The sequence below is a fragment of the Amblyraja radiata genome, chromosome 12, assembly GCF_010909765.2.
Source record: "Amblyraja radiata isolate CabotCenter1 chromosome 12, sAmbRad1.1.pri, whole genome shotgun sequence".
Classification (NCBI taxonomy): Eukaryota; Metazoa; Chordata; class Chondrichthyes; order Rajiformes; family Rajidae; genus Amblyraja; species Amblyraja radiata.
This window is the reverse complement of record NC_045967.1, coordinates 4,625,388-4,644,937: the sequence shown is the minus strand read 5'-3', so window position 1 is coordinate 4,644,937 and position 19,550 is coordinate 4,625,388. Positions and strand designations below refer to the sequence as shown.

General features: G+C 44.6%; 1 protein-coding gene across 1 annotated transcript; it reads left to right on the top strand.

Moving 5' to 3' along the window:
- The first annotated feature begins 3,162 nt into the window (after positions 1-3,162).
- On the top strand, positions 3,163-15,110 carry fgf16 (fibroblast growth factor 16). Its single transcript, XM_033030135.1, has 3 exons — positions 3,163-4,250; positions 5,626-5,729; positions 13,628-15,110. The coding sequence occupies exons 1-3, from the start codon at positions 3,965-3,967 to the stop codon at positions 13,871-13,873; spliced, it is 636 nt and encodes a 211-aa protein (XP_032886026.1). The 5' UTR covers positions 3,163-3,964; the 3' UTR covers positions 13,874-15,110.
- The last annotated feature ends 4,440 nt before the right edge of the window (positions 15,111-19,550 follow it).

The following is a 19,550-nucleotide window of genomic DNA, read 5'->3' as shown; positions in this document are numbered from 1 at the left end:
ACTTCCCTGAAAGATATTAAAAACTGGAAAGCATTTTACAACAAACTGGATGTTTTATGGTAGACAAAAATGCTGGAGAAACTCAGCGGGTGCGGCAGCATCTATGGAGCGAAGGAAATAGGCAACGTTTCTGGCCGAAACCCTTCTTCAGACTGTGAGGGTGGGGGGGGGGGGGGGGGGGGGGGGGGGAGAAGAAAGGAAGAGGAGGAGCCAGTGGGCTGAGGGGGAGCTGAGAAGGGGAGAAGAAAGCAAGGACTACCTGAAATTAGAGAAGTCAATGTTCATACCGCTGGGGTGTAAACTGCCCAGGTGAAATATGAGATGCTGCTCCTCCAATTTCCGGTGGTCCTCACTCTGGCCATGGAGGAGGCCCAGGACAGAAATGTCGGATTCAGAATGGGAGGGGGAGTTGAAGTGCTGCGCCACCGGGAGATCAGGTTGGTTATTGCGAACCGAGCGGAGGTGTTGGGCGAAGTGACCACCAAGCCTACGCCTGGTCTCACCGATGTAGAGCAGCTGACACCTAGAGCAGTGGTTACCATTTTCTGAGACCAGCTTTGTGTTTCATTCTGCATTTTATTTATTTCTTTTATCCAAATTCCCCAGCTCTCAGTGGGACATGTTAATGCCTTTGCATCAATGGTTTAGAAACTTTGATCCAGTCAGTAACCCTTGGGGGCTGCAGTTCCTTTGTCCAAAACCAACTGCCTTTCTCACGTCATCTTACTCTGAGCAAGTCTAAGGACTTGGTCTTCATTGTGTCCCTGGAAAACCATTCCAAGCAATTATATTTTTTCTTTCTGGATCCAGATAGGATGTATTTTGTCATCTGTCTCTGGCTACTCCCTCTTCTCCCCTCTCCCATCAGGCAAAAGGTTAAGAAGTGTGAAACGCACTCCTCCAGATCCTGGGACAGTTTCTTCCCAGTTGTTATAAGGCGACTGAATCATCCTACCACAACCCAGAGAGCAGTCCTGAACTACTATCTACCTCATTGGTGACACTAGGGCTATCCTTGATCAGACTTTCCTGGCTTTACCTTGCACTAAACATTGTTCCCTTGTCATGTATCTACACACTGTGAATGGCTCGATTATAATCATGTATTGTCTTTCTACTAACTGGATAGCACGCAACAAAAGCTTTTCACTGTATCTCGGTCCACGTGACAATAAACTAATCGGAACTAAATGGTATTAATCTATGGTACTTCAGATAAAATGTAAGTACTCTAAGCGCGTTGAATGAGACCTGAGCCATGAACTGCAGTGGCATATTACTCAAAACCCAGGGCGCAGTCCTGATTTTCCAACCTATTTCATTACAGACATTACACTTTGTTTTTATCTGCATTTTTCTCTGTAACTTACACTTTATTCTGCTCTCTGGGGTTTTTCTCTTTGCAGTATTTGTACTTGCGTGTGTCTCAATTGGACTCATTCATGCATTGTGTAGTTGGAAGATCGGGACTGCGCCTTAGCTTATAGTAAACACGCCTCTATAATTCCCACACATTGTGGTCTGAAGAAGGGTCTCCACCCGAAACGTCATCCATTCCTTCTCTCCGGAGATGCTGCCTGTCCCGCTGAGTTACTCCAGCATTTGGTGTCTATCTCTGTGGGCTGAAGGGCCTGTTCTTGTGTTGCACTGTTCTATCTTCTATAATTCTTCCATGGACCAGGTCACTTTCAACTCCCTTTAAGTCCTTTCATTTTATTTAACGCAACCTCCGCCCTCCACGCGACAGGTGGCTTTATCAACAATCGGCTAGATCCCTTCCATTGCAAAAGTTCGTTATACCACTTCATTTGAGGCAGAGAGACGAGATGTGTAGTATAATTAGTTTAAAGAGGCGAATACTGGTTTTTATAGACTTTACCAGTGAGCTACAAGCAAACACACCACGGCCAGCTCGCTGCAAAACCGGTGCAGGAAGCTACTGGCTTTTGGAAACTGTTTTTGCTTCCCATTTTAATTTTTTTAACCGATTTCATTCAATATCAAATACGCCTCGGGGTAATGGCCTTCGTTTTTTTAAACCAGCATTATTGTTTAATCTGTGCTAAGTGCAAAAAGGTGTGTGTTGGAGGAGGGGCACGCTGCGAACAAGTGCCTCGCCTGCTCGGCTGTGGTTTAAACTGGAGAAATCCGACCCATAGCCTGTAACTTGGAGAGTAGCTGAGGGGAATGTGATCAACAGCGACTTCTATCGAGCTAGTAGATGGAGGGACCTTTACTGCAGTTAGTACCTGCAGTCAGTCAATCCTACCACAGCGCCGTGTCAAAGGCTCTGGGCGAGTCGCCCTGGCAGCACCAAGGTGCTAAACAAACATCCCAGCTCAACTCAGCTCAACTCTGCCCAGCCGCAAGTTCAGTTCCTCCCAGACCAGGCTGCAAAGAGGGGGAGGGGGAGGGGGAGGGGGTGGTGGGGCGGTAAAGAAGCTGGGAGAACACCTGACCAACAAGGTGCGAGATGCTTCCCTCAAAGTCTCTTGTTCAAAGCCTCCAGTTCTTGCATGGTTTAACAATCCAAGTGACTCCAAGCTTTTGACAAACAATTGCCCCCTATGGAAAATAAAACAATATATTTCTCACTGTCTTTCTCAGCGATGAAAGGGATTGAAATGGTAAAAAAAAATGCGAACGAGCCACGTTGGCACCTTGATTTGCTACAACTTATTACCACCTGGAACGTTTTTGTTGGATGAGTTCATCAAACGTGGGTAGGAACCGCGCTGCCAAGGGCTGCCATACACCCGCGGGCATTGTGGATGTGAGTGTGTATGTGTGAGTGTGTGCAGGTGAGTGTGCGTGTGAGAATGTGTGTGTGTGAGTGTGAGAATGTGTGTGAGTGAGAGAAATTTGGTCTGTTCATTTTGTATGTGTGATAGAGAGAAATTGAGTGTAATTGTGTGTGAGTGTGTGTGAGTGTATGTTGTGTTTGCCTGTGTGTGTGTGTGTGTGTATGTTTGCCTGTGTGTGTGTATGTTTGCGTGTGTGTGTGTGTTGCGCGTGTGTGTGTGTGTGTGTGTGTGTTGTGTTTGCGTGTGTGTTGTGTTTGCGTGTGTGTGTCTCAGGGTGTTGGTGAGTGTCTGGGTGTGTGTCTGTCTCGGGGTGTTGGTGTGTGTGTGTGTTGTGTCTGTCTCGGGGTGTTGGTGTGTGTGTGTGTTGTGTCTGTCTCGGGGTGTTGATGTGTACTCTGCGTGCTGGGAAGTTCTGGTCTGTACAAGTGGGGGTTGCTGTGCCATGTGTATTTGAGACTGCTGACACAATCTGCCTCCTTGCTGGGGGGTGGGGGGCTGGGATGTGCGTGAGCTGTTCACTTGAGATATTGTATGGGTGAGGTATTGTAAGTGTATACGTGTTATATCTGTGTGGGGTGTTGTGTAAGTGAACGATAAGATGTGTGGATATGTTTTGTGGGGCTGCAGTGTATATATGTAGGAAGGAACTGCAGATGCTGATTTAAACCGAAGTGGAGTGTATAATGTATATATGTTGTGACTATGTGTGGGAGGAGCTATGTACATGGCCTCTATGGTATATGCGTGTGTGTTGGTGCATGTTATGCATTGCATTAGTGTGTGAGGTGGGTGTGGTGGCGGTGGAGTGGATTGTGTGTGTGTGTGTGTATTACACGGTTAACAATGGATTGAAGGTCTTGCAGTTGGAACCCAATGATTCTCACAGACCATGAGCCATGGGGATCCCAGGCGGGGCTTATTTAAATATCGAATCTGTCAATGTGCGAGGATGTATATAAACAGCTGCTTTCATCTGATTCCCCTCGACTTCAGTTATGAAATTTAAGCGGAGATTAATGCGCCGGGATCCCTATAAACAGAGCAGTCAAAACAAAGTGGTCTCGCCTGTTATTATACACGAGGGGGCTGCATTGGGAGACTTTCCGTATCAGCGAGCTGATTAATAAAAAGTGCTCGCGGTTCTAATTGCCCGGCCGCCCATGACTCTGATGGCCGAGGTCGGCAGCTACCTGGGATCCGTGGACGCAGACATACACGCCGTTTCTCTTGGGAATATGCCCGTGCTAGTGCAGGCCGATTCCCCCGGCTTCCTGAACGAGAGGCTCGGGCAGATCGAGGGCAGGCTGCAGCGCGGATCACCCACTGACTTCGCCCACCTCAAGGGCATCCTCAGGCGGAGGCAACTCTACTGCAGGACCGGCTATCACCTGGAGATCTTCCCGAACGGAACGGTGCACGGCACCCGGCACGACCACAGCCGCTTCGGTAAGATGCCCTGCCCTCCCCCCTCTGTCTCTGTCTCTCCCTCTCCCCCCAGTAACACCTCCACAGCCGCCGTGTCCGCACTGGGGCACAGGGTCACGGAGGGAGTTTCCCGGCTCCGACCCGCTTTACCCGAGGGCGGGCGGGCGGGCGGCTTCAGCCCGTGTACCCGGGCAGCCCTGGCTCTGTGCACCGCTGCCCGCTTAGCCAGCCCTGACCCACCCAGGCACGGACATATTCCCCAATACCTGCCCGGTGTGAGCTATTCATACTGCATTTACTGTGGCTCTCTGTGCATGGACTGTGGGCGTTCGTTAAACAGCACTATTACCGCCCCCACTCCGCACTCACTCACTGGTGTAGGAAGAAACGCACCGAGATACACCGAATGGCAAACTGGGGCAACGTGAGCCCGGTGTGGGGGTCGGACACAGGCGGGGAGGGGGTGTGAGACCGCCTGGGTGGGAGGCAGAATGGGAGCAAACACAGGGAGCAGATGTACAACGGGGAGACGGTTCCTCGGTCAAAGCGAGTAGAGAGACGGCGTGAATGCGCTCCCGACATAGTCGAGGCGTGGAGGAGGAATGGGGGCCGGTCCTTAACTCACATCAGACAGCACCCTCTGCCCTGCTTGCCCCTCTCCCCCTACACACACACACACACTAAAGGGTGGAACAGGTGTCTTTCATCCCCGTGAAACGTGAGCCTGGTTTAAGGAGCAGCGCCGCTCAGACCCAACACCCTAACCGGCTCATAAATCACCCCGCAGCCCCGCTCACACTCGACCAGAGAGGGGGGTTTTTTTCTCCAAGAAAAGCTCTTTTTCCTCAAAGAGTTTGCTGGGAGACCTGACTATGAAGCGACCGCCCCTCCCAGCAGTCATTGTTACACGGACTATTTTCCAAGGCCAATCAAACAAAACACAATAAATGTAAGTTGAGAGGAAGGAGAGGGTTGATGATTAGAAGCAGATCCTCCGTCCTGTCTGTCACCGTGTACACTGACTGCAGCTTAGCTTTAAACGTGTTCTTTATGAGCAATCGCTGAGATTTGGGCTGTTAACTGTTTAGTGAAGGTCTGAAAAGTAAAGATGGGGTCACCCACTATCTTTACCCTGGCGAGGGCAGGGTGAAAGCTACATTACTGATACCCCGCGTGTGGGACAACCCCAGTGACCGCTCTGAAGATGCCCCGGGTCGGGGGGCGGTGGGGTTGGCACTACCCTGGGCCCCGGGAGAAACGCCGTCCTCTGGGGATGGGCACATTTCACCACAACCTTTCATCTGAACACACAGTCCGCTCGGCCGGACCATGCTTGCCCGCACCACCTGTGGCTCCAATTGTTAACCGCATCTTCCTTTTCTGCTACGTTGTGCAGGGATCCTGGAGTTCATCAGCCTGGCCGTGGGCCTGGTCAGTATCCGCGGGGTGGACTCGGGTCTCTACCTGGGAATGAACTACAGAGGCGACCTCTACGGGTCGGTAAGTCTGGCATCTTCTACACACACACACAAAGCAGCGCCCGTAACTAGCAAATATGCAACGGTTAATGCAACTCGGCTAAAGCTTCACACTGGCAACTTGGGTGGGGTGGGGGGTGATTACTGCCAGTGCGAGGGTGGGATTAGTGGTTGTAACAGCCTCTGTCACCGTGACACAGCCGTGCGTGCACACAAAGACTGGTCTCGCCTCCTTCAATCATCCTCATGCGGTTCTAACCAAAGATCCTACAGCAGACCAGTACTTCCCAGCTCGCTATAGGATCTTCGGTTCTAACCCAGCTCCCCGCTACAACACACCCGCTGTCTCTGGTCGCCCACTCCTTTTGCCACCCGCTTGGAATTTGGGATAGACACCGTGCTGGAGTGTGCTGCTGCCCGGGACACTCACTCTTCACCAACTCAGTGGGTCAGGCAGCATCTCTGGAGAACAAGGATGGGCGATGTTTCGGATCGGGGCCCTTTCAGAGCTTCTTGCCCGTTAGAGCAACCATTATTCCAACTTAAGACACAAAATGCTGGGGTAACTCAGCAGGTCGGGCAGCATCTCTGGAGAGAAGGAATGGGTGACGTTTCGGGTCGAGGCCCTTCTTCAGACTGATGACCCGCTGAGTTGCTCCAGCATTTTGAGTCTATCTTCCCTACTTGAACTATTGTTGTTCATTCATTCATTGATGGGCAATGATGGGTGTCATGGGCAAGATGATCGAAGTTGCCACAAGGGGGCAATGATGCTTCTTAGTTCTTTTCCCCTGAAACATTCAAAGGAGTAGAATTAGGCCATTCGGCCCATCAAGTCTACTCCTCCATTCAATCATGGCTGATCTCCCTCCTAACCCCATTCTCCTGCCTTCATGCCATGACCCCTGACACCCACACTAATCAAGAATCTATATACTGTATCTCTGCCTTAAATGACAATGAGAATGAGTTAAGTGACAATACAATGACTTGCTGGGCCATTTTAGGGAATATTAATGTTCTGACCAGACCATCAACTTCCTTTCCAAAACACCTACAGCCCATCAGATTTGTTTTCTCCTGCCAATCCAACAGGTTCATGCCATTGGTACCTCTGAGTATGTCATATTTCTGTCTTTAAGATAATAAGCTCATAAGTTCCCCTCTGCCATTCAATCATGGCTGATCTATCTTTCCCCCTGAACCCCATTCTCCTGCCTTTGGCCCATAACCCCTGACACCCGAACGAACCAATGCACCTTGCAATGTTTCATTTATGCTTCTCATGACATTGAAGGAGGTTATTTGGTCCAATGAGTCTCCGTTGATTCAGCATTCCCCTTCCTCCACTATTTTCCCTGGAACCTGCTCTCTCAGTCTCTGCCCGTTGACTCTCCTGATCTCCTGCGACCCCTCCCCCCGCACCAGAGGCAATTTACAGTAGCCAGTTAATCTAACAGCACATGTTTTGGACATGGAAGGATAAAGGAACACAAGAGGGGAGATGGAGCAAACTATCCCCAGGTCACGGGAGAGTGCAACAGTTAAAGAGCCCAACCACTGGCCCTGACTATAATGTGACTGAGAGGGGTGTGTGCGACTGGTTGGAGACACAGAGGTCAACTTCAGAAAGTGATATTCATCCAGTGCTATCCTTTGGCCAACCTGCCCACGACAACCAACATGCCCCGTCTACACTAGTCCCACATACCTGCATTTGGCCCGTATCCCTCCAAACCTACCCTATCTACATACCTGTCCAAATGTTTTTTAAACATACCTGCCTCAACTACCTCCTCTGGTAGCTCATTCCATACACCCACCACCCTTTGTGTAAAAAGAAGTTGCCCTTCAGATGCCTATTAAATCTCCCCCCCCCCCCATCAATACCTTAAACCTCTGTCCCCTGGTTCTTGATTCCAGGAGTCCCTGTGGACACAGTAGGTTGTCCAGTAAGGCAATGGCAAATTATGGAGTAGTTTTGTGCATGTGCATCACCACTGGACAATTCCTAGCATCTCAGAGGTTATGGGGTTTGGTGGGAGTGAGATCAGCCATGATTGAATTGCAGTGGATGGGCCAAATGGCCTAATTCTGCTCCTCTCACTTCTGATCTCGGGGTGGTATTAAACACCCACCCAGGCAGCAGTGAGGAGGGCTGGAACCAGATCTGCAAGTGATTGTGACTGTGACTTGCAAACGATACACACCTGAACATGAAATTGTACATTTGTTTTTGAGTTCGTACCAGTGTTATGGAATCCATGCTGTGCCCTGGTTTGAATCCTCCAACAGTGACTATTACACAACTATTGTTACTTAAAGCATCTCTGCAATGTAAAGGGAGTGGTGGAGGTGGAGGTGGAGGGGGGGGGGGGAGGGGGGTCTTTAGTGCACAATATAATTTTCTCTAAAAAAAATTGGTTAGAAAGCTTGCTGTGAGTTTGTACGGTGTCTGATTCAATGTGATCTTGCCACTGCAGCACCAGAGTTCTGAAGCATATTTCCTGCTGGTCCAGACCTGTGCTAATAGTAAACCCACTATTAAAAAGGAATAACTCCCTTTGACTCAAAACATTCATCAGTAACTGCAGTGTAGACTTGTTCCTTCTTTTAGAAGTTGAGCATTGTTATCAAGGAACAATTGTTATAGTATTTAAGGAGACCTAATGTATCAGACACAGCGTTTTTCAGTGTCATGCAATGCACAACTATTTTGTTCCCCCTGCCCTTGTTAGACAGAATGGTAATAAAAGCTGAAATAATTTCCTAAAATATTCATTTCTGTTAGGTGACATGGAATTTACTGTAGTCTCTTTGGTGACTGATATGTCGACAGCTTTATACAGCAATGAGATTTGCAACCCAATCTTCTGAGTAGGAACAATGCAGTCTCTATTTTATGAATTAACCACTGTATTGAATATGGCTTATCATTGTCCGGGAAGACGTTCATGACAGAACAGTGAGACTGTAGGATGAAAGAAGTTACCTTTATGTCACGGCTTTGAAATGCTCAGACATCCCATACCTTTCTCAGCCAATGTAGTACTTTTGAAAGCAGTCACCCTTTTAATGTGGAAAACATTCCACAGCCAACCTGCACACATGACGTTTCTATAATTACAGTTAACATATGAATAGAACACTATATTAGTGATGGTTATTGAAGTCGCCTGAACCACAACAAAAGTTATACAATTTGGAAACTACCATGGAATTTCTTAAAGGGGTTTGAATTAACATTTTGCATAAAGGATGAAACTCTGGAATGATTCAGCCAAGGGTTTGAGTTCCGCTGTGTGCGGTTTAAAATCCACGAGGCTGTTATAATTAGGGAGCAGAGAGGATACAGAACTCTAATAATAACAGGACGACAGATGGCACAATGGGCTAAGTGTTCGGCTGGCAACCGGAAGGTAGCTGGTTCGAATCCCGCTTGGAGTGCATACTGTCGTTGTGTCCTTGGGCAAGACACTTCACCCACCTTTGCCTGTGTGTGTCCTTGGGCAAGACACTTCACCCACCTTTGCCTGTGTGTGTGGATGTGATTATGTGAAGCACTTTGGGGTCAATGCAAGTTGACTAAAAATGTGCTATATAAATAAAGACATTTAATTTAATTTAATCGGAGGTCTCATCACCTATTCCTTATATCCAGAGATGCTGACTGTCCCCCTGAGTTACTCCAATTTGTTTGTGTCATCTCCGGGCTATTATGTGTTACACTCACCAACCTTTAACTCCACGGGATGAGAGTGAGATTCTAATTGTGCCTCTCTGCATAGACAATAGACAATAGGTGCAGGAGTAGGCCATTCGGCCCTTTGAGCCAGCACCACCATTTAATGTAATCATGGCTGTTCATCCCCAATCAGTACCCCGTTCCTGCCTTCTCCCCATATCCCCTGATTCCGCTATTTTTAAGAGCCCGATCTAGCTCTCTCTTGAAAGCATCCAGAGAACCTGCCTCCACCGCCCTCTGAGGCAGAGAATTCCACAGACTCACCACTCTCTGTGAGAAAAAGTGCTTCTGCCTTGATGCTGGGGACTGGATGAAGGCAACTCCTTTCAGCCGCCTGATTCTGAACAATGTGTGTTGACAGCAGCTTGTCCACCTGTTCACTTTCCTGCCCTGAATGATAATTGGAGTAACAGGAAGGAAGGAAATCAGCAAAGTTACCCTCAAATTAAAAGAATAAATGAGTTCCACACATGATCCCTTTCCAGTTGGTTTTCAGCCTTAACATTTGTATAGTTTTACTGGTTATGGGCCTCCTGCCTTTCATTAAATATCAAAGCAAGGACAGATTTATGCACAGTTTATGTGTATTTGCTTCGAATACCTGTTGCTAATAAATACAATCATAAAAAAAGTTCCATCCTAGATTCCATTTAACCTTAATGTTTCGAAGACCCCAAGTGTCTGAGAGTGGGAGTCCCGATGTAAAAGCAGAAACGAGCAATGAAATCTGTATCTTTGTCTGTACACTGTGGATGGCTTCATTGTAATAATGTATAGTCCTTTCACTGACTGGATAGCACGCAAAAAAAAAAGCTATTCACTCTACCTCGGTACACATGACAATAATAACAGAAACTAAATTGAGAAAAGAAAATTGTGCGATCAAGGATAAAAAATAAAGCAGAAAAAAATGAATATGTTCAATTTCAGTGTCGGGTATATCAACATTATCTTTCTGTAATCATTCACTGTCGTACAAAATTGGGCAGGGGATTTAAAATTATATATTCTAAATGTCTTGCATCAGGAAATATCTTCCGGAGGTCACAAATTTCTTCCAAGCTAGAGCTTAATTAGTTTCATGTCATCTTAAACATGCATAGTAAAGGAATAAAAGGGGCTACAAGTCAATATAGTGACTGTTTCCCTCTCAAACCCATGCCTGGAGTTGGTACACACTTCCTCACATCTCCAAGATGAATACAATGGTGAATGAAAGAAGGATACAAAAAGGATAGGAAAGAAGAAAAAGCACTGAAGAGAGAGATGAACAAGAAACTGCAGGTGCTGGAACCCTGAGGAAAACACCAAGTGCTGGAGGAAGTCAGAGGGTCAGGCAGCATCTGGGGAGGGAATGCATATTCAGCATTGCAGGTCAGGATCCTTCTTGAGACTGAGATTGCATCAGACATTCGTACTTTCAAATCAAATGAGTCCCAACCTTGGGCTGAAGAATCTGTACAAATCTAAGGGTTGGAATCAAGGTTGATGTATAAAGGCTTGTAAAATGTAGATTACAATGGCTTGTAAATTGGATAACTGTCTGTAGCTTGCCTTCACATTAACACTGCCAGGTGGATGGACTGCCACCATTTGCTAGTCATTGCTAGTTACTGTGGCTTTGACAGGAGTGTATTTGCCTGGTGCTGGAGTAACATGGTGGATCAGGCAGTATCACTAAAGGACATGGATAGACAACGTTTCAGGTTGGAACCCTTCTTCAGACTCGGGTCGACCAGTCTGACGAAGCATCCCGACCCGAAATGCCACCTATGCATGTCCTCCAGAGATGTTGCCTGATCCACTGAGTTACTCCAGCACCTGGTAATTTATTTATTTCCAGCATCTGCAGTTCCTCATGTCACCAAATCCTATTAAGTGAGCTTCCAACTTTAAGGTTGAGTTTAATCAGACAGCAAATTTTAAGTTGTGGCAAGTTAGTCTGTAAACCAGGTTTTAACAATAGCGTTTAATAATGGCATTTCTCCATAATTATAAAAATCATTCCCCAAAACGGCATTTAGTTATTATTTCCTTCATTTAACGCCTATGGCGCTTAGAAACACAGATTATTAATCACAAGAACCAATATGTAGTTTTACTCCAACCAATTTTATGGATCTTTAGTTCGACCTGGTAATCAGAATAAAATAGTTCTCATTTCATGCATTGAATTGAGTGAAGTGGGCACCAGTTGGGTGTCTTAGCACAGATTCCACACAGTAATTGTCACAGCACATTAAGACACCAGCAGCCATCGACTTTGCCTTGTATAAATTGCAAGAATGTTAGTTAAAAGTGGGCATAAATAGAACCGTACATCTGGGGCCTTTATCATATATTTTTAAAAAGCTCTTTCCGACTGTGTGAAACCAAAGCTTTGAGTCTTGAGCCTTGCTCTTTCCCCTCCCCCATCCCACATCGGCCCCTCATTGCCACCTCCATTAGAACAGGTTGGGTCTCCCATTCACACAGGTTTGATTGTTCAAACGAAGACTTGTTTCTCAGGAGAAGGACTGGTGTTACCAGTTCTTCTTTCTCTCTGTTCCTTGCTCCCTGTTACCGTCAGTACAATGCTTATGCTGTTCCTCACTGCTCCCTCTAGTGAACTGTGTGAGACTGATTAAACGCACACCCAGACGTTTAAACGTTAGTCTATGTTGGGGAAAGAATGCAAGTTGCTCCAGCTGGGAATGTGTTGCTCATTTCCAATCGATGCAAAAAAGCCTGTAGACATTCATAGTCAAAATAAATAAATATATTTATTGGGTACACAAAGTTAACACATGGAATTCAAACATTGTCTACACAATACCAGCTGCTAAAATAAAGTAACCAAGACTTAACAGCATGTTTTTTCATCAAAATGGATATAATAGTAATTAAAGTATGTAATTAAAGGCATTTGTTTCAAATTTCCACACTAATCTTTTCCCATTAGCTTTTCTATTCATTTACTTTTGGACACTAACAAAGGCCAGCCTCTCTAATAGAAGGGTCCCGACCCGAAACGTCACCCATTCCTTCTCTCCAGAGATACTGCCTGTTCCGTCCGCTGAGTTACTTCAGCATTTTGTGTCTACTTTCGATGTTTAAATTGCTGTTCTTCATAAATGAACTTTGAAAGCAAATGGAGGGACCGTTCACTTTGGTCACCTGCAATCCATGCCCATTAACCTTCCTACTTGATAATGCTGTTGACTTTTGCCTTTCCCACCTCAAAGTGATGAGATCAGGATAAGTCGGTTAGAAACTTGGTGATACATTTCCAGTGAGACCCTGACACTGGCTCACAGTGTCAAGTTACCAATGAACTGATGTGTGCATTTTTCTGGAGCAAACTTTTATTGCCTATGAAGAGCTTGATCAAGTCTTGGCAACAGCAAGTAAATCGTGTTTCCATTCAAATCAATTTCATTTGAAATAATAAATAAGACAAAGTTGATAGCCTTGACTTTGGCTTCATTTGCTGTAATTGAATTAACCACATATTTTTTCAGCCGTAGATGCAAGAAACTGCAAATACTTGAATATTGAGCAAAAACAAACTGTTGGAAGAACTCAGCAGATCAGTCAGTATCAGTGGAGGGAAATAGACAGGTGACGTTTCAGGTCGGAACCCTTCTTTGGACTAATGATATTTTGAGTTGGGACATTCTTCAGTGAAGAAGGGTCCCAACTCGAAACACTTCCCTCCACAGTCTACTTTTTTTTTCCGACTACTGTCCTGTCTTGAGGGAAAGAATTAATATTTTTGAGTTGACCTGCCTCCTATCAGAAGAGGAACAGAAATGTGTTACCTGGTTTTACCCATTTCATAGGGATATCGTATATTTTGAATATGTAAAGCTATTGATTATCATTAATGATAATTTGAAACCTCATGAAAGCAATTGTTTACACCCGACATTTCATGAATTCCCTTCCCACTCCCACAAGGTAAATATTTAAATGAGTATTGATACAAAATAGCTGGGGTGTTAGACATTCTGTAGTAGGTTGAACTAATGATCAATTTCACGGTGTCGGTGAAGTTGTTAATATTCTGTACCAATGTTAAGGCTTTAACATTAACTCCTCAATTTATTAAAAAATCAGCTTATAGAAAACCCCAAATGCAATGGTGCTGAAAATACATGAACGATACACTCTGATTAACGTATTTTATCTTACAGAAAAAATTAACACCCGAGTGTGTCTTCCGGGAACAATTTGAAGAGAACTGGTACAATACCTATGCATCGACCTTGTATAAACACGGGGATACGGGGAGACATTATTATGTGGCTCTGAATAAAGATGGAACTCCACGGGAAGGATACAGGACTAAACGACATCAAAAATTCACTCACTTTTTGCCTAGACCGGTGGATCCTGAAAAAGTACCTGCGTTATACAGAGACCTCTTTAACTATAGTTGATAAATTCCACTGCCTTGCATGCGTTGTACATACCCGGGGGCTTCAGCTATTCGGGGGAGCAGTGCAAACGACAACCTCGTGGCCATTTTGAGACGACCACTATGGTTGAATTCATTACCACTACTAATACTATCAAGCCAGTATCGAGTGCACAGTTCCAGGATTTTCTTTTATACTCACACACCTATATTCTCCACTGAATTTTGCTTCTAGATGATGGTTGAGGAGGAGGAGAGGAACAGAGCCTCGTAGACAATGGACACTTTTATTGCTGGAGAGAAACGAAAGGCCACTAAGTGGTGATTAACGCTGCTGCAAATAAAGGAGCTTTGAGCTAAAATATATATATTTATCAAAAGTTGATATATTCGGGATCTGTGGATGAGAACCTGCTGAAAGCTGTTATTTACTATGCGACATGGAAGACAAGAGCCAACAGGATATAAGGTTCCCCGTCTTTGGAATGGGCTAAATTTACCATGGACACTACAAATCAACAATAAACTATTTATAGAAATGTCAATATTATATTTATTTTATATATTTATTTATTACATAGACTATATTTTTAATGACAATGTATAGACCAGATTGCTGTCTGGAAGGATTAGATCCTATTGAAATGTAAATGACCACTTTTTAAGTTATGAAGATCTATGAATGTTGAGTTTGACAATAAAAAATACTTCGTTTAAAGCAAAAAAAAAAGTATATTGTACAATTAACATTGCTTGTTCACTCTTAATAAAAGAAATTATTATGATGGAAAATTCTGCTAAATGTAAATTTGTTACAAATATTCCCCCAAAAAAATTTAACGTAGCAATTGTTGTGCTAATATTTTTTTTAATGCAGTTTGCAACTCCTCTTTGTATTAGTATTCAGCATATTTGGCTGTCCAATGCTCACCTTCCTCCTCTATGGATAAGTTCCACAGAGATGCTTGCATTCTTATACATTTGGAATCCAATAAAAGTTGCAAAGTAACAAATTCGCCTACATATTTTTAGATGGCATCAATTTTGTAGATTTTTCCAACCATGTCTTAGGTTATTGATATATTTCATTGTAACAATTTACAATATTCAACCTCCTTTGGAATGGAATCAAATATTAAAAATCCTCTCCATCACAGGTAACACATTTCAATTGAATTAGTCATGACTCCATGGTTATTGCAGATGGTGTGTTTGCTTATTTTCCTGACTGATGCAATTAAAACCGCCTGGTTTCAGTATCACTGGCCCACCTATTGAAATTATAAAGACTATTTCCATCATCATAAGATTCCAGCTTTGGTTGGCATTAGCCGGGCAGAGCTGTGTGGGACAATTCAACTGGAATTACTTTGTAAAAACAAGTTAAATACACATGATCCTGCACATGCATACTTCATGTGCGTTTTGCTGTTAGGGGAACCCAAGGCCTACAACAAAAATATTTGGGAGAAGCCACTTCTTTGATTTAAGCATCCCAGTAGGTTACTCATTTACACCAAAAAAAGACACACAATGCTGAAGTAACTCAGCGGGGCAGGCAGCAACCCTGGAGAACATGTATAAGTGACGGTTCAGACTTATTGTAGGGTGGTGGGGGCAGGACAAAGTGTAGCAGGTCGTAGGAGAACACGGGGGGGGGGGGGGAAGGAACGGAAGGAACTGCAGTTGCTAGAAATCTGCATCTACAGATTTTGTCTACCTTTGAAAAGATTCTACTTATTTATACGTTAATATTGAGCCAAAAAACAAGAATATTTGGACGTTTTTGCAGCAGACACCGAAAGCATGCAGGAGATAACGTGTTTACTCACGTAAAATTATACGGTGTTCCTTTTGAAAAATGCCTGTCCATATGTGTGTATATATTTATATATATTCTGTATACATTTACACATAAGTACCTTGTTTCCCTTTCTCCTGACTCTCGGTCTGAAGAAAGGTCTTGAACCAAAACGCCATCTATTTTCTCCAGAGATGCTATCTGTCCCGCTGAGTTGCTCCAGCTTTTTGTGTCTTTCTTCGGTTTAAACCAGCATCTGCAGTTCCTTCCTACACATGTCGTAGTACCATGCTTGAAGTATGCAGTATATAGTAAATAAGTAGAAAAATGACTACATTTCTGGTGAAAAACATTATTGTGCTTTTAGCCTTGTTTAGACTTTTACAACCTTTACCCGTCTCTATTGATGAAATAATATTTTGAACATGCTTGTTTAGGGTGGTTATTTTCTGGCAGCTTTGATCTGTGATCAACCTCTGCGTCCATCTATCCGATGCTGTTGCACTATTTCTCAAATCTGCAAAAGATACTTCAAGCAACTAATTACATCACCTACAAGACCCGTCAGCATGGATCTAATGGTTAATAAAGCTCCTTAGAAATAAAATATACAGTACTCGCGGTCAAAATGTCGGCCGGTATGTCGAATTGTGCAGTAATTGGTGAAGCTTTGGTAACGTTTCAACAAGGCAAGGTGCTCGCTCACTGCGGCGTTTGCGGTGCACAGCTCTAGGACTTTGACTCCGTTCCTAAACACATAGCTGGAACACGTTTGTGCTTGTTGGACGGTGCGAACATGGGATTGAGGATCATAATAATAATAATAATGGATGGGATTTATATAGCGCCTTTCTAATACTCAAGGCGCTTTACATCGCATTATTCATTCACTCCTCAGTCACACTCGGTGGTGGTAAGCTACTTCTGTAGCCACAGCTGCCCTGGGGCAGACTGACGGAAGCGTGGCTGCCAATCTGCGCCTACGGCCCCTCCGACCACCACCAATCACTCACACACATTCACACACAGGCAAAGGTGGGTGAAGTGTCTTGCCCAAGGACACAACGACAGTATGCACTCCAAGCGGGATTCAAACCAGCTACCTTCCGGTTGCCAGCCGAACATTTAGCCCATTGTGCCATCTGTCGTCCCACCTCATGACAGCTTCAAGCGATCTAGGGTTCAGTTCAGATGCAGAATATATCGCCTCGTCTTCCATCCCAAGAATGTGTCCATAGTCCTTTAACCACAGTACAAACTTTTCATGCTCGTTTGTCTCTTGATAAATGGGATTGTCGATCTGGTCCAAATTGTGGCGTGCAGATTTATGCATTGAACCTGCACTCACCCGAATGGGGACTGAAACTAATGCACCACAAATCCTTTTTATGTTTGCAGCAGTAGAGTGGGAAGATCACCAGCTCAGGTCCCAGCGGTGAATGTTCAGAATGCCTTTTAATACTCTGGCCAAATTCAGAAGCCAGAAACCTCTAACGTCTGAGGGACGATTGCTCCAAGGCCCAGATAAACATGAATTGATCCAAAATGCAGTGGCTGCAGAGATACTTCAATATTTTTTGAGAGAACAGAACATAATCCGTTCCACGTTTCATTTCTTTATGGAATAAGGGAAGACACAACAATTGGAAAAAATGTACAATTTCAGTAACAAAAAAAAATGAAATAAAAGGAAAAGAAAATGCATTTAAGGTTACCCAGTAAAGGAATAAAATGTAGCTATTAGTAGAAATGAACCAGCACTCAATAGAGGAACTGGGTGGTATAAGAAAAATCAAAGTTTTCTTTGCAATTTCAAGAGGTCAAGAATAATATACAAACACATTAGCCACAATAGCCAAGCAGTAATATGACTAATTCAATTGAGTGAGTTGAAATATCACACTTGACCACCAGTGCTCTTTAGAGTGAACATCAATGGACTTTCCCTGATGGAGACACAAGAGACTGCAGGTGCTGTATTCTGGAGCAAAAAAAACAAAATGCTGAAGGAATTTCATGGCTCAAGCAGCATCTGTGGTGGCAAAGCAACGGTTAACATTTCAGGTCAGGGCCCTACACCGCGACTCCGTATATTCACCGTCTTGAGACAGGGTCTTGACCTGAAATGATGACCATCCTTTGCCTCCACAGATGCCGCCTAACCTGTTGAGATCCCCCAGCAGTTTGTGTTATGTACTTTCCCTCAGGTTCATTATTTCATATCATTGCTTATCTCGAGGAGAACATACTCTAAACGATCTAATAAAAAAATATTTTTTAGCAGGCTGTAAAATGTGGTAAATGTTCCTGAATGTTTGCAAGACCCCATAAAACAATCAATGAGAGAGGAAGCCAATAAAATATTTCAGCAGCTTACACCAGTTAGTAACAGCATATAAAATTAATAGTAGTATACTTATCCAATCAATATTGAAGAAAATGTGAATTAGAGGCAACACTATTGAATAATGTAATAATGCCAATCATTCCTTGGCAGCAATGGAAGACTACAAGCTCTGATAATGTCTTTAGTTTAGAGATACAGCGTGGAAACAGGCCCTTAGCCCACCGATTCTGCACTGACCAGCGATCCCCACACATTAACACCATCCTAACACACTAGGGACAATTTACACATACCAAACCAATTAACACACAAACCTGTATGTATTTGGAGTGTGGGAGGAAACCGAAGATCTCAGAAAAAAACACTCGCAGGTCACGGGGAGAATGTACAAACTCCGTACAGACAGCACCCGTAGTCAGGATCGAACCCGGTCTCCGGCACTGCAAGCGCTGTAAGGCAGCAACTCTACCGCTGTGTCACCATGCCGCCCATGCTTAAAAAAAAAAGCAGCTGTTTTGATACATTGAATAGTCTGATCTTCAAGATTCAAGATTCAAGAGAGTTTATTGTCATGATGTCCCTGACAATGAAATTCTTGCTTTGCTTCAGCACAACAGAACATAGTAGGCATGACGACAGAACAGATCAGTGTGCCCATATACCATTATATATATATATAGACACACATGAATAAATAAACTGATAAAGTGCAAATAAACAGATAATGGGCTATTAATGTTCACAGTTTTGTCCGAGCCAAGTTTAATAGCCTGATGGCTGTGGGGAAGTAGCTATTCCTGAACCTGGTCGTTGCAGTCTTCAGGCTCCTGTACCTTCTACCTGAAGGTAGCGGGGAGATGAGTGTGTGGCCAGGATGGTGTGGGTCCTTGATGATGCTGCCAGCAATTTTGAGGCATTGACTGCGATAGATCCCCTCGATGGAAGGGAGGTCAGAGCCGATGATGGACTGGGCAGTGTTTGCGTTCAAGTTGCCGAACCAAGCCACGATGCAACCGGTCAGCATGCTCTCTACTGTGCACCTGTAGAAGTTAGAGAGAGTCCTCCTTGACAAACCGACTCTCCGTAATCTTCTCAGGAAGTAGAGGCGCTGATGTGCTTTCTTAATAATTGCATCAGTGTTCTCGGACCAGGAAAGATCTTCAGAGATATGCAAGCCCAAGAATTTGAAGCTCTTGAACCTTTCCATCATCGACCCGTTGATATAAACGGGACTGTGGGTCCCCATCCTACTCCTTCCAAAGTCCACAATCAGTTCCTTGGTTTTGCTGGTGTTGAGGGCCAGGTTATTGCGCTGGCTCCATATGGACAGTCGCTCGATCTCTCTTCTATTCTCTGACTCATCCCCATCAGTGATACGTCTCACCACAGTGGTGTCATCAGCAAACTTGATGATGGAGTTTGCCCTATGTCCGGCTACGCAGTCATGAGTATAGAGTGAGTACAGCAGGGGGCTGAGTACGCAGCCTTGAGGTGCTCCCGTGCTGATTGTTATCAAGGCTGACACATTTCCACCAATACGAACAGACTGTG

Excerpts from the sequence above, each read along its gene's own strand:
- fgf16 (XM_033030135.1), top strand. The coding sequence starts at position 3,965 with ATGACTCTGATGGCCGAGGTCGGCAGCTACCTGGGATCCGTGGACGCA. Across the intron at positions 4,251-5,625 it reads GCACGACCACAGCCGCTTCG|GGATCCTGGAGTTCATCAGC; the intron begins GTAAGATGCCCT and ends TACGTTGTGCAG. Across the intron at positions 5,730-13,627 it reads GAGGCGACCTCTACGGGTCG|AAAAAATTAACACCCGAGTG; the intron begins GTAAGTCTGGCA and ends TTTATCTTACAG.